Consider the following 13,006-nt stretch of genomic DNA (forward strand, 5'->3'; position numbering starts at 1 on the left):
AGAGCTGCCTGGAGGATTCACAGCTGACTGCAGATATACAAGTAAGCCCTACCCCTATCAGCTGAACCCCAGACTCATGTGCTAAATAAATGTTTATTGCTATATGCTGCCAAAGATTTGTAATTGTTACATCACATTATTACACCAATGAAAAACTAATACAGAGGGGTGGCCTCTGGGGAGGGAACTAGGTAACTCAGAATAAGACAGGAAGGAAAATAATACTGTCTGTATTTTTTCTGATTGTTGAGCCATTTCAAATAAAGTACTTATTCCAAGAAAATAAACAAATAAATAAATTGTAGTGATTTAAAAGCCTCATAGTCAATATATGGTAGCTTTAGGGGAAGAACAGGACATAGAAAACTAGCCATAATATCAAATGATGAGTGCTATATAGAGGCTTCAACAGAATATCTAGGGAGTGATGAGCAGGAAAAACATAATTCTGACAGGGTATGGAGCAGTGAAAGAATGTGGCTTAGGGGCAAGCACATTTGAATTAGGCCTAAAATAATGAACAGAAAGTTGTCAGGCAGAGAAAGGGTCATGGGAGGAGATTCAACATGACAGGCCAAGCAAACAACAGAATCAAAGGTATTTAAGGTTACACGGCACAGTGACTCTAAGGACAGGCAGGGGGTCCTGGTGGCTGAACTACAGAGTATAGCGTGTGGGGAGAAAATGCATGACAAGAGATAAGGTTGGAAAGATGCATTTCATCGGAATAGAGAACAACCCTGAACTCCAGGCTAAGATGTTTAGACTTTACGATATGGAACGATATGGGTCATCAAGGTTTTTATTCCACTGTCATAGAGTTAGAGCTGTATTTTAAAGGCATATTGAGTAAGATTCAGGAGGGAAATGGTAAGAATATGCTGTAGGGTTGTGGCAGTTTAAGTTGGCAGGTTTAATGGTGGTTACACTGATACAATGTTTACTTTAGCGGTGGAATTTAAGTTTTATATATGACTTTAGTCCTGTTTTTTGTTTGTTTATTTTTTGCAGTACACGGGCCTCTCACCGTTGTGGCCTCTCCCGTTGCGGAGCACAGGCTCCGGACGCGCAGGCTCAGCGGCCATGGCTCACGAGCCCAGCCGCTCCGCGGCGTGTGGGATCTTCCCGGACCGGGGCACGAACCCACGTCTCCTGCATCGGCAGGCGGACTCTCAACCACCGCGCCACCAGGGAAGCCCTTTAGTCCTGTTTTAATAGAATCATTAAGGTCTGAGAGAACTGAGAAAAGTTTCTCAGTTATACTTTATTGGGGGAAAATCTATTTATCCCATTCATTCAAATATCATGTGCCTACTAAATGCCTGGCATAGTGTGGGCACTTAGGTCAAAGCAGTGAAAGGGAACAGACCTGGTCCTTGCCTTTATGGGATTTGCAGTGGGAGAGACAGACTTTAGTACAATATTCACATCAACTTACGTTGTAGTGTTAAGAATAGAGAGCGTTACAAAGATTGTGGGTCTTATTCTTTGTCCACGTCCAGCATCAACCCTAATTTTTTACTCCTTACTGCAACATCTGGGTATCAGGTTTGTTGAATCTTCAGTCCAGGAAGATTTGTAAGCCTGAGAATTCTTATGAATTTACATTGGATTCCACTATTATTAAAAATGTGGCAAAAATCGTTCTGTGACTATAGGCTCTGAACCTGAACGCTACTGAGAAACCATGGTGATCAGGTTTTTCTCTTGAGTACCACAGGCAACCCCTCACAGACCCAAAGCCCCAGGTGGGGCAGCCTCTGCATTTGCTGTGCTGCTCTCCCCACAGTTGGTGGACTTAGGATTTACCTCCTGATCTTGTGCCACCATGAACTCTGTCTTTATCCCTGTTTTCTGGATAAATAAGTGAATTCTCCCTATCTACGTCCCTTTTCCTTTCATCAAGCCATGGCAAGGGCAGGGAAGGGAGAAGGCAGAGAAAATGCATTCTTCGTATTCTCCCCTATGCCACCACTGCTCCCAGGATCTGTATGTGTTACCCTATGTTACCAGCTAGTCCTCCCTTGTTTCCTGTCTCCTCTCCCACCCATGTCCCAACCTGCTACAGATCCCAGATGCCTCTTGTACTTGATACACCTCTGATAAACTGAATGGACTGAGTTTTTAAAAATCATCTTTAGAGAAGCACTGCAAGGTAGAGACTAATGTTCAAATCATGTGGCCTCTCTAAAATGGGACTGACCAAAGCACCCCTCTCACAGAACTGTGATAATTATATAAGGTAATGCATATAAAAAGCTTAGCATGGTACCTGGCCCATAGCAATTGCTAAACATTAAAAAACTACCAGGTATTATTAGCAAAGCAGTACTAATAAGTTGAATATCCTCTTTTTATAAAGGAAATAGACCCTACAAAATAAACCATTGAATTCACAGGCCAAATTCAGTAGACAATTGAAAATCTTGGAAGAAATATTTTCTGATGCTAGAGGCTTCAGTGGACTTCCACACTCATGAAAGGGGATAGGAAAAAAAAAAGACTGTAGGCTACTGACTCAGGCTACGGCTTTATCAGAAACTATGGACCCAGGGGCCAAGGGACAGGACCAGTCTCATCTGCAGTAACTAAGCCCTGAAGCTGCTGGCCCCATACTAGGTCTGCCCGCCCTAAGAACTTCTTGGGGCAGCAACACTCAAACACTGGGTGTAAGTCCCAGAAAGGGTCTTAAATATAATAAATATAATGCTGAATGAAGAAGAGAGAGAAATCTAAAACAGAAAGCTGCCCACACAAAATAAACCTACAAACTAAATTCCAAAATGCATGAATAACTCTAACCCTAAGAAAAATAATCAACAAATCAGAATAGAAATTCACTTGGACTATAAAATTCATTTTATAGTCCAAGGAGTTTTTTAAATAAGTGATTTTGAGAAATACATGAGATAATGAAACCAAAACAGGCAAACAATGCAACATTGGGTAGATATAAAAAAGGACTAATGAGAAATCTTAGGATTTAAGAAAAAACTTTGACATTTAAAATGCATTAGAGGATAAACAACAGAACGGACACAGCTGAAGAACAATAGTGATTTTTAAGACAATACTGAAGGCTTTACTCTGAATGCAGCAGAGATGAAAAATATGAAAGAGCAGTTAAGAAGAAAGAGAGAATATTTCATATATATATATATCTTCTTAACTGCTCTTTCATATATATACACATATATAATAAATATATATATATACTATATATATAAAATGTTAAGAAAATACAACATTAATATACAGGAGCTTCAGAAGATGAGAATGTAGTGAATGACTGAGAAATAATAGTTGAGAAAATAAATTAAGAATTTTCCAGAAATGAAGGCCTGACTTCTCAGATCAAGAGTGCACACCTAGACATAATATAGTGAAACTGCAGCCTATTGAGGATAAAGAGACAATCTTAAAACCTGCCAGAGGAAAAGAGACAGATTACCTACAAAGGAAACACAGCAAAGTGCTCATTAATGGAGTCCAGAAGGCAATCAGAGTGGGGAAATGACTGTGAACACAGAATTTACTCCCAGCCAAATATAAATAAATAGAGCAAACTGAAGCCATTTACAACCCACGAACCCTTCCTAAGAGAGTAACTGAAGGATGTAGTTCAGCAAACAAAAGTGAACTCAGAGAGAAGGTATGAAACAGAGGAAACAACATAAGTCCAAAAACTGACAAAATATGGCAATAAATTTAAATGATTATGGAAAAAAAACCTCCTGTAAAGTAATATATTCATTCACATGTAAAATGATGTACATAAAAGGTTATTTACTGTAGCACTGTTTGTGAGGCAAAAGGTTGGAAACAACCTAAATGTCCACCAATATGGGACTGGTTAAATAAATTAGAGTAATCCATATATTGGACTACTATTATGCAGTTTTTAAAAATGAGGAAGCTCTTTATGTACAGATATGAAAGCACTGGCAAGATACATTTAGTGGAAAAAGCATGGTGAAGAACCACTGTGAAAAATATTATCAGTTGTATTTAAAAAAGGGAAAAAAATATATATATATATTGGATACCCAAGCAACATTACCTGTCTCTGGGGATGGGAAACATCCCAGAGGGAGCAGGCATGATGTGGAATTTTTCAATGGATAACCCCTATTACATTTTTTTACATGAGAATGTTTTACTACGCAAAAGGGGAAGAATATAAAACTAAAATTCTTTATAATAACAAGATGTGGTAGATGGTCAGTTCAGTAGAAAGAGTGTATTAAGGCCCTTGTTGTCAGGAGAATAGAAATACTGAACAGACCTCATTTTAAAAAATTCTAAAAGTAAATACACATCTTATAATTTAAGGGTAAATCAGCAAGGAATTGGAGCAAATGGAACTCTCATACATTAATATGATAGTTTAATGGGTACAACCACTTTGGAAAATTCTTTAGAACTCTCTCTTAAAGCTTGAGAATAAAAAAAGTTCTGCAGCTGTGGTATCAAGTAGCCCAGAACTGACCTAAATGGGAAGGAAATCCAAAAAAGAGGGGATATATGTATACGTACAGCTGATTCATTTTGCTGCACAGGAGAAACTAACACAACATTGTAAAGCAACTATACTCCAATAAAAATTAATTTAAAAAAATAGCCCTGAACTGGTCTGTTCAATCAATCAACAATTCACTTCAGAGAACATGTTTTTGTAAGTCCATCAATTAGTGGCAACCCATAGCTTTTGAAAATCAGCCAATCTGTAATGACTTGTTCCAATAAACACAGCTCTGAGAGCCAACTAATCAACAACAGTTTGTGCCATGAAACCAAGCCCCCAGAGATGATGTCAGCCCACCGAACTCCATGCTTCTCAAAATGCCTGTGTAAGAGCAGCAATCTCTTCTGTACCTAGTGAGGTGTTCCTAGTCAGGATCTCTCCAGCTCTCTTTTCATTTCAGATATTGAGTGATGGTCTCATCATTCTTTGACAAGCTGAACATATGTGTACGCCATGACCTAGTAATTCCACTCCCGGATATGTACCCCAAAGAAACAAGTGCTTTCGTCCACTAAAAGCTAAAACTACAGGAATGTTCAGAGCAGCTTTATTCAAAATAGCTCCAAATTAAAAACAACCCAAATGTCCATCAACTGCAGGATAAACAAACAGTGGAACTGTGGTAGGCAGAATTCTAAGATCGCCACATGATCTCCGTCCTCTATGATTGTCATCATGTCACTTAAGATTGTTAGTTTACATGATAAAAGGTGTAATTAAGATGTAATTAAGGTACCAATCAGTTGACCTTAGGAGATCTCTAGGTGGGCCTAACCTACTACATAACTCCTTTAACAGCAGAGTTTTCTCTGGCTGGTAGCAGAAGACGAAGTCAGAGATTTGAAGCATGAGGATTAGATACACAATTGCTGACTTGCTGATGGAGGGAGCCACCAGTAAAGGAATGCAGGCAGCCTCAAGAAGCTGAGACCAGTCCCACAGTGGCAGCCAGCAAGGAAAGGGAGACCTTGGTTCTACCAGGGACTTCAGTTCTACAACTGAAAGAAATTAAATTCTATAAATGGTTTAAGACTCTTGTATTTTTAAAACACAGTCAGTAAATTTAGTGCCATTTATATTAACCAAAGATTTCCTATTTGATTTCCTTTGCTGTCCTGCCTCCTGGCTGTGTTCCAAAGAGAACCAGTCTCTGTGTTGCTAGAGCTTTCATTCTAATGGGGAAGACACTGAGTTATCAAATAAATGGAGGACCTATTAAGATAGGATGGTGAGAGGTGAGCCCTTAAGAACAAAAAGGAGTGAGCCCCGTTCAAAAGCCCTGAGGCAGGGCATGGTGTGGTCAAAACAATGAAAGGAGGCAGAGTGCCTACAGCCATGTGAGAGGAGAGTGGCAAAAATTAGGCTGGGGGCTTCCCTGGTGGGGCAGTGGTTGAGAGTCCGCCTGCCGATGTAGGGGACACGGGTTCGTGCCCCAGTCCGGGAAGATCCCACATTCCGCGGAGCGGCTGGGCGCATGAGCCATGGCCGCTCAGCCTGTGCGTCCGGAGCCCGTGTTCCGCAAAGAGAGAGGCCACAGCAGTGAGAGGCCCGCATACCGCAAAAAAAGAAAGAAAGAAGAAAATTAGGCTGGTAAGATAAGGCAGATCATGCAGGGCATAGGAGTTTATTTTTTAATTCTAATTACACTGAAAAGCCACTGAAGGCTTTTAGGAAGGTAAGTGACAAGACTGGGTTTACGTTTTAAGAAGCTCTGCTACTGTATGGTAGGCGAGCTGAGGGAATGAAGGTGGAGGCAAGAGAGTGGAAGCAGAAAAGGCAAAAGTTGAAAGCGTGGTGGTGGAGGCTATTGAACTGGATCCAAAAGACTGCCACTTAGGTATAATGTTAATGTATTCATCAAATTAATTTAACTTTGAAAAATAAAACTGAAAGGCAAAACAGCTTAACTTTTGTTTGAAAAAAGTGCTTCAGTCTTTGGACAGATATTTATGGAGCTGTGCTAAGAGCTGGGTATACACAGGAGTTTATAACTCATGGAGATAAAATTATAATAGAATGAAATAAAAGCCATAATCTCGAAGATGTGCATAAAGTACACTCCTGGAGGAAGTAGGACAACTCATCCTAAATTCAGTGCATTACCTGTAACCCGCAAAGGAATTCACTTCAAAAATATTTACTAAGTGCCTATCACGTGTCAGGCAGCAAATACATGATAAAAGAGTGATACAATTGAAGAATTTGATGTGTTCTCATCTCCCTAATTGAACTAAAAAAATTAAAACATGACGTGGCGTAAAGAGCGTTTTCCTTTCTTTCCCCGGCAGGGCCCCGCGGTTTGCGGAATCTTAGTTCCCTGACCAGGGATCGAACCCGCGACCCCTGCGATGGAAGCGCGGAGTCCTAAACACTGGACTGCCAGGGAATTCCCGAGCGTTTTTCTTATTAACTTCAGCATATTAGCATATCAGCACAACGAAGAGATAATGAAAATCATAAACCACCTGTGTCGCAAAATAAATTCCAAAGGAAAACTGATCACAAAGGCAAGGAAAAGAGGAACAACTTAAATACCACAAGGAAATAGGCAAATCCGGAAATTAAGATACTCTACGGGACGACTGGCAAGTCCTTCAACCAGGCAATAGGATGGGAAGAAGGTAGGGGAAGGATAGGACTGTTTTAAATTAAGAGACTTAACTACATGCTTCGAATGGTCTTTAATTGGATCCTAGTTGGTACAAACCAACTGCAAAAAACATTTGTAGGACAACGAGGGGAAAGCTGAATATGAAGTAGGTGTCAGGTAATACTAGGGAATGCGCTTAGGTTTAGTTGGGTGTGTTGATATTGGGGTTATGATTTATGTATGTAAAATGTCCTTAATTTTCAGAGATGCACATACGAAACTATTTAGGGGTGACAAGTCATGATGCTTGTAATTTATTTCGAAACATTTAAAGAAAAAATAGATCCGATAAATACTGTATAATATTAACACTTGTTAAATAAAAGTGATGGGTATATACGGAGTCGGGCTTTTGACAGAGAGCGAGACTCCCAGTCGGACGCTCCTCCTCCACCTCCCCACATCCGCTCAAGACCACAAAGCCCCGCCTGGGCAGGGGCGGGACCTCCTTCTACTCCACTGGGGTATCAGCCCTGTGTCGAGGCGACGGCGAGAGGATGACAAGGCTACGCCCGCGCAGACGTCCCCTCCCGGTCTACCCCCAAGTCACCGACTTTAATCTTCCCGGGGCGGGAGGATCGGGACGAGGGGCCTGGGACTCACCTTCGGGGTCCCGGGAGCTTCGGATCCGTGGCGAGGGCAGCACCGCCCGTAGAACCCACAAACCACAAAGGCCGGAAGTGCGTCATCGTTCTGAGCCCCGTTGCTGAAGCCGAGCAGCCCTTTCCGCGATCTTGTTCTCTCTAGGAGCTCCGGAGGTTGATGCACTTTATGACTGCCTCATTACAAGGCTCGGAACCAGAAATCCAGCCCGAGGCGGGGAAACCCAGCGAGATTTCTGTACGGAGTGGCTCCCGGCATCTGGGAATCAGATGGTCATAGCAATGCAAAATGTTAGGGCCGAAAGGGACTTCATAGTTCCTCTAGTCTGGTACTTACCGCCCATTGCTTCCTGAGGCGCTCTCCTAACTCTGGTCCCTTTGACACCACAAAGGAGAGATGGTAGTTGTGGTTGGGGGTTTTTGTTTGTTCATTTTTAACTCTCAACCTCTGTTTTCTAGAATCGCAGTCTAGAAGGAGACACGGGCACAGAAACAAGTAACTATATACAGCTGATTTGTATGTGAAATGAAATAAAAATGAAGTAAATGTTTGTAAATAGATTAGGATAGTCCCTGGACCATAGTAAATGCCGTGTAAGTATTTAGAAGATAAATGTATGTATTAGGCCAAAGAGGAAAACTAATGGAGCAGATCAGGAAACTGTAGGAGTTTGCCCTTGTATTTAATACAAGGGAAATAGAACAAGAGAAAGGAATTTCCGGAGATGGAATAAAAGAATAAAATCAGAAATGGGGTGAGATACTTTGGTCATCCAGAAAATTGGGCAAATCACGATGGCTGGAGAAGAGAATATACAGCAGGGGGCACCTGCAGTTACTGTTCCTGGATCCCTAACCAGAGAGTTTGGGCTGATAATGATCAGATTTGTCCCTAGAAATGTTACAATGGCAGCAGTGTGGAGAGTAGACTGGAAGGATTTGAGATTACAGGCAGGTAGACCAGTTAGGAGACAACTGCAAGAATCCAGGGTAGATATAGTGAGGGCCTGAATCAAGGCAGTAGCCACAGTAGTGGAGAGAAGGGGATAGATAATATATGTTAAGAAGTTGAATTTATTTTTTTATCCATTCATTTAACAAATTCTCTTTGAATGCATTCTTTGTGCCAAGGGTTTCCTCTAAGGACTGGATATAATAATAATGAACACAGATCTTGACCCTCAAGAAGCTTAAAAGAGAAATATAGACAGTGCGAGATCTAATATATATAATTTGGGTGAAACATAGGTATGAAAATGGAGATTTGGAATGGAAAATCACATATTACAAATTTTAAAGTCTTAAAAGCATCACAAACATGAAAGTCAGAAAAATAATAAAATATTTTTATTAATTAACTGCCTGATGCACTTCTATAATAATTTTCTCCTAAATTGGTCTTTATAGTCTTAGACTGTCTTTTAATGTTAATTTTGTAATTTAAATTTTTCTAAAAAGAATGAAAAGATAATGTAGCAAAATCTATCCTCTAGCATAACTCATCAAAAACGTTTTAGGGCTTCCCTGGTGGCGCAGTGGTTGAGAATCCGCCTGCCAATACAGCGAACATGGGTTCGAGCCCTGGTCCGGGAAGATCCCACATGCCGCAGAGCAACTAAGCCCGCGAGCCACAACTACTGAAGCCAACGCGCCTAGAGCCTGTGCTCCACAACAAGAGAAGCCACCGCAATGAGAAGCCCGCACACCGCAACGAAGAGTAGTCCCCGCTCGCCACAACTAGAGAAAAGCCCGCATGCAGCAATGAAGAACCAACGCAGCCAAAACTTAATTAATTAATTAAAAAAACATTTTAAATTGTTATTTGGGTAAACCTCTATCAAGTTTCTTTCTTTCTTTTTTTTAAATGAAAGCTTATTTATTTATTTATGGCTGTGTTGGGTCTTCGTTTCTGTGCGAGGGCTTTCTCTAGTTGTGGCAAGCGGGGGCCTCTCTTCATCGCGGTACGCGGGCCTCTCACTGTCGCGGCCTCTCGTGTTTCAGAGCGCAAGCTCCAGAGGCGCAGGCTCAGTAGTTGTGGCTTACGGGCCTAGTTACTCCGTGGCATTCTGGGATCTTCCCCGACCAGGGCTCGAACCCGTGTGCCCTGCATTGGCAGGCAGATTCTCAACCACTGCACCACCAGGGAAGCCCAAATTTCTTTCAATTTTGAGCTACAAGATTTTAGGATGTTTTAAGTTTTTTGAGGACTAATCGGAGAATCTCATATCGATGACACATTAACTAGATTGTTTTGATGTCCTCATTGTCAGTAGCAGACATCGTCAGTGTCAGTATTTTATGTCAAATGTGCAAGAAATTTAAATCTCTTTTCACTGTGTTCAGAGATACACTGTTCTTCATTAACTAGATTATTGAACAATTCAAGAGCTGATTTATTATTTTATTTAATATTTAGCTTTCTTCTTATTGAATTACTGTTTTCATGTAATCTGAAATTTGTTTGTTATAACTTGCTTCTTTATATCAGAACAAAAATCTGTTTATTTCATTCAATATCTTTATTCCTTTTGTTTCTCACATTACATCCTTTTAATTTGAATTTTCTCTGTTCTTTAATAAATAATCTTTATTTCAAAATTTATCATTTGTTCCTTAAATCATATCAAAATGTCTTTCCAAACTGCAGATAAAATGACTTATTTCTAACCTCGATAGAGGTTTGGATTACACAGGAACATGCATTTATGAAAACTCAAAGAATGTACAATTAAAATAATATATTTTATTATACATAATTTTACCTCAGAAGAAAAGAGCTATAAACAAATATTGAAATCTAGCTAATGACATGCACACTGAAGTATTATATTTAGGGGGAAGTATACTGCTTGATGTTTGCAATTTACTTTGATATATTAAGAAAATATAAACATATTAAGAAAAATGAATACGGGAATAGAGATGTGGAAAAGCAAATATAGTAAGATGATAATTGTAGAATCTCAGTTGTGGACAAATATCATATGCACTGTAAAATTTTTCAAACTTTCTGAATGTTTGAAGGTGTTCACAATAGAATGTTAGGGGAAAGGAGCAAAGGTTCACAGCAAGTGAAGTAGAAATGCAGAACTGCTACTGCAAACAGTGGAGGCAGGGATCAAACAGTTCAGAGAAGTGTGCGCGCCAGACTGGACACAGCACGTAAAGCTAGAAAGCCCATAAGCTGACTACATTCTGTGGGGTTGATGAAGAATCCTCTATTAACCAAACTGATAAGAATATGCTGATGAAAGATGTACCAGCATCACTGAGGTCTGTGGTGAGTGTCTGCTGGAGACCAGGGCTGACAGTAGGAATATTAGTTTTCTAGGCATGGTACCACAAACTAGGTGGCTTAACCTACAGAAACATATTGTCTCACAGTTGTGGAGGTCCCAGATCAAGGTGCTAACAGGGTTGGTTTCTTCTGGATTCTTCTGGTGAGGGAAGAATCTTCCAAGTATATCTCCTAGCTTGTGGTGGTTTGCTGGCAGTCTTTGGCATTCCTTGGCTTGTTGATCTCTGCCTTCATCTTCTCCTGGTGTTCTTCCTGTGTGCTTGTCTCTGTGTCCAAATTTCCCTCTTTTACTCATACTGGATTAGGGGCCAAACGTACCCCAGTATAACTTCATCTTAACTAATTACATCTACAGTGACTCTATCTCCAAATAAGGTCACATACATTCAGGGCAATGATGAATGTCATGGCTAGTTTGTGGGGGAGTGGAAAGAAAAAGTTTGAAAAATCAAAAACGAGGTCTGAGGAAGGCGTCTGGATGGACTTTTGAGAGTGAGCAGAAAGTCTGAAGATCATTGTACTACAAGTTAAAGCCCTTCATAGAACATACGTCATGGAAGAGGCAGCAAACAACTTTATGAGTTTGAGTTCTCCCATACACAGACACGGTATCTCCATGGTATATATCTCCAAGGAAACATGTATGTTTCCATTCAAGTACTGTATTTCTTTGCTCCTGTAATTTCTGTCTTAAAAATTACATTTTTAACTTGTGCTGGTGATGGGACATGCAATTATGAATATGAATTTTTAAAAATTCTACAAGCTTGCTAAACTCTTTTATTAATCATCATAATTTGAGTGTTCAATTATCTTGGACTTTCTCCTTAAACAATTCAGCATGTTCCTTATAAAAGTCATGCACTGTAAAAAAGAACAAGGAGTGTTGCTCATCATCCAGTTATACAAAGGGTTAAGTCACAACCCACTGCAGTTGCCCACAGAATGAAGATTCTGGGCTTTGGATAAAGGAGCCCCTAGATAGTTAAGATGCAAATCTAAGGAAGAATTTCAATGATCCCCCAGATTCTTGCATCTTCCTGTGCATAGAAAAGCACTAAAATCATTAACTTGAGACACTTATTCTTCGTGATTAGCAGTGATCTTTTACCAAAATGTATGTTGACTACTTGTATTTCCCGGGGGGGGGGGGGGGAATCATATATACTGGCTCCTCCTCTACCTTCCCTACTACTGAGAGGCTGGTTCCCCAGGCCCTAGTCCTCAGGTCCCTAAATAAAGCTTAACTCACACCTTTTACATTATGTGTTTTTCTCTCAGTCAACAATATTTATAATTAATGTTTTAATTAGGTAATACGATCAGCTCTAAAATTTACAATATATTTAAAATACTTAGAGTAACACTCTTCTTCTCACACTTGTCCTCCTTTTCACTGAGTTTCTAACCATCGTTGACTGGAAAAAAAAATGCACAACATGAGAGTCATGAGTTAAGTTTTATTTGGGGCAAAATGGCCGGGAGACAGCATTTCAGATAGCTCTGAGAAACTGCTCCAAAGAGGTAGGGGGGAAGGTCAATATATATGTGATTTTGGTGAAGAGGAAGTACATGCAATCAAGCACATACTTTTTGCAGAAGGTTGCTACTAGTCATGAGGAGCAGACGTCACCATGAAGGATTTTAGTGCTTTTCTAGATATGAGGAGATGCAAGAATTGGGCTCGTAAAATCTTCTCCTGAAAATATTTAACTGTCTGAAGACTTGTTCCGCCAGTTTTCCCCAGAGTCCAGAGTGCCTCATTCCTGATCTCTACCCTGAACTCCTTTCAGGGGGTGTTGAAGGTCATAATTTAATCCTTGTAGAGGTAGATGGCTAGTGCCAGTTTGTAGTTGACACCATTCACCTCTTACAGGCAACCACTATTATTAATTTTCTTATGTGTTTTTCCAGAGTTTCTTTCTGACTAT

General features: G+C 40.2%; 1 protein-coding gene across 1 annotated transcript in view; it reads right to left on the reverse strand.

Annotated features, from left to right (window-relative positions):
- Window positions 1-13,006, reverse strand: part of LOC307192381 (uncharacterized protein) — a 60,548-nt gene that overhangs the window by 4,469 nt on the left and 43,073 nt on the right. The window contains exon 6 of the mRNA XM_079933211.1: window positions 7,779-7,918. Coding sequence (XP_079789337.1) covers window positions 7,779-7,918 — 140 coding nt within the window. The remainder of the gene's footprint in view (window positions 1-7,778; window positions 7,919-13,006) is intronic.

Source organism: Stenella coeruleoalba, assembly GCF_951394435.1.
Source record: "Stenella coeruleoalba genome assembly, chromosome: 10".
Lineage (NCBI taxonomy): Eukaryota > Metazoa > Chordata > Mammalia > Artiodactyla > Delphinidae > Stenella > Stenella coeruleoalba.